Source organism: Etheostoma cragini, chromosome 7, assembly GCF_013103735.1.
Source record: "Etheostoma cragini isolate CJK2018 chromosome 7, CSU_Ecrag_1.0, whole genome shotgun sequence".
Taxonomy (NCBI): domain Eukaryota; kingdom Metazoa; phylum Chordata; class Actinopteri; order Perciformes; family Percidae; genus Etheostoma; species Etheostoma cragini.
The window spans coordinates 6,614,267-6,616,630 of record NC_048413.1 but is presented as its reverse complement, the minus strand read 5'-3'; the positions used below and the strand labels follow the sequence as shown (position 1 = coordinate 6,616,630).

At 42.6% G+C, this 2,364-nt stretch overlaps 1 protein-coding gene across 1 annotated transcript; it reads left to right on the top strand.

The window, feature by feature from the left end:
* Nucleotides 1-202: 202 nt before the first annotated feature.
* Nucleotides 203-2,074, top strand: LOC117948297 (N-acetyltransferase 8). Its single transcript, XM_034877884.1, has 2 exons — nucleotides 203-423; nucleotides 977-2,074. The coding sequence occupies exons 1-2, from the start codon at nucleotides 405-407 to the stop codon at nucleotides 1,717-1,719; spliced, it is 762 nt and encodes a 253-aa protein (XP_034733775.1). The 5' UTR covers nucleotides 203-404; the 3' UTR covers nucleotides 1,720-2,074.
* Nucleotides 2,075-2,364: the final 290 nt, after the last annotated feature.

The following is a 2,364-nucleotide window of genomic DNA, read 5'->3' as shown; positions in this document are numbered from 1 at the left end:
AAGCTAATTAAGTAAAAAAAAAAAAACTCCACGTTTCATCAAAGCAACACTGTGATTAATTTCAATTAAACTGAAAGCATGCTTTCTCAAATCAGCGTAATCTTCATCTAACTGTAAAAGTTTTTATATTTTCTTTCTTTTTTATACAATCAGTACTAGTCAGACTTTAAAGTCAGGTCCACAAAGGTCCAAAAGTTTTCCCAGTGTGCATGCTTGCATGTGTTTGTGCGTGCATGAGTGTGTGGGGGGGTGGGTGTATGTATACTCATAGGTGAGCATGCTCAGATACATTTCTATCCCTTTAGTGAATGGCTCATTATCTCAATCCGTAGCTGAAGTTCAGGGCAAGCAGCAGCGTTAAGTCCTTCAGTGAGTGAGCAAAAGACGAGAAAGAAAGAGTCGGCATGGCCCAGAAAAACAACTGTAAGTTAATGTTCTGATTATGTTAATATGTTAGACCATATTTTATTTTTCAGTTTTCAAGTAGTTGAGTTGATTACGAACAACAGCACTAATAGAACAGCTGGGGTGTAAATGAATGGCACTGCTAACGTGCCTAGATGACACATAACACCTTTCACTCAAACTAGAGCTTTTTATTTGTTGCCTCTGTATTTTGCCCTTGCTTTGATTTTCTTCATTAGCACTTTTGAGACTTAATTGTATTCCGTGTTACTCTTGAAATCTTGAAAAAAACAAGACTATGATATTTTGGATTGCCTTTTTTACCTTGAGTTGTCATGCACAACTTCCAGGCTTTATGTTCATGTGGAAAAGAGTTCAATTAGAACTGAAAGAGTTTGATTCTGTAAGAGGTGTAGTGATTTGTTTTTACATTTGCTTTCTTAACAAGAAGTTGCGTGAGCTCGTTGAGCCTATTGTGAAATCCAGCAGGAATTTCTTCTTGCAACAAGAAGCAGATTAGTCCCACTGAGCTCTCATTCTCTCCCTTTCTTTCTCTCCCTCTAATGTACAGTTCAATTCTCCATCAGGGAATATAGACCCTCAGACGAACATGAGGTCATGTCCCTCTTTCGCGACGGGGTACTCGAACATGTATACCCGGCTTTCTTCAATGCCATGAGCCACCCAGACCATGTTGGCATTGCGCTGAGCATTTCCATGGCTGGGTATGTGCTGGGAGGCAGCTCCTATTTCCAAGCGTTACTCTTTGGCAGTGCATGGGCTGGCCTCCTTTATTACTGCTGCTACGAGATCTACGAAGACTACATGACCAGGAGGCTGAGCACAGACATGGCCGACATTCAAGCCAACTACCTGGAAAAGCCAGACAGCGGTTTCTGGGTGGCAGAGGCAGACACCAACGGCCAGTCCAAGGTGGTGGGGATGGTGGCAGTGACGGGGAAAATGACAGGGGAGAGGTTTGATGACTGGAACGGAGGAGCGATGGGAGAAGGCCCAGAGTTTGCCCAAGATGCCGGGGATGGGAGCTACGGCGAGATGTCCCACACGATTGTGGTGTTCCCATGGCGCCGCCAAAACCTGGGTTCACAGTTGACAAGGAAGGCCCTGGATTTCTGCAAAGAGCAAGGATACGCCCGCCTCGTTCTGGACGTCAGCTCGCCACAGACAGCGGCCATTTCCCTCTACCAAAAATGTGGTTTTGTTCAGACTGAATGCCACAGAAACACGCACGCCAACCGCTGGTTCTCCAAACTGGCCAGAATAAATGTGATGCGAATGGAAAAGTTAATTTAGTGGACTTTAGACCTTCTCACCTGATACAACCTCGACTGCACATTAAGAATATATCAGTTGATTTATGCTTCTCATTCAATATAAAAATCTTTGATATTCACTCACTCCAGTCAATCACTCCAGCTAACCATCATCATAGTTTAAAAAAAAGATATATTAAATTTCATGTTTTTTCCACAAAGCCACATTAATGATCTCAGTTTTCTTGTATTCCTTTTTTGCCTTGATGTATTATGCATGCACCCGCACCGCTGACAGTCCATTGCCCACAACCATGGCAAACGAGTCAACGTCTCCGTCAGTCAGATTGATGTAGTAATTTGCACATGGAAGAACCATAAATCTCAATAAGGTATTTTATAAAATTAACTCTTGGACATAAAAACAGAACAAACTGTATTTATATTCAATTGTTCTCCTTTCCATTAAGGAATATACAATTATATATATGAGAAAGGAGATACTAAATCATTTGGAAGCAGGAGAACTTTCTTTTTCAGCCTCTTCCCAGGGAGAGGCAATATCCTTCAGCCTCAGAGGAATTAATGCCAGCTGACTTCTAAGACCTGTGTGTGTGTGTGTGTGTGTGTGTGTGTGTGTGTGTGTGTGTGTGTGTGTGTGTGTGTGTGTGCGCGCGCGTGTGTG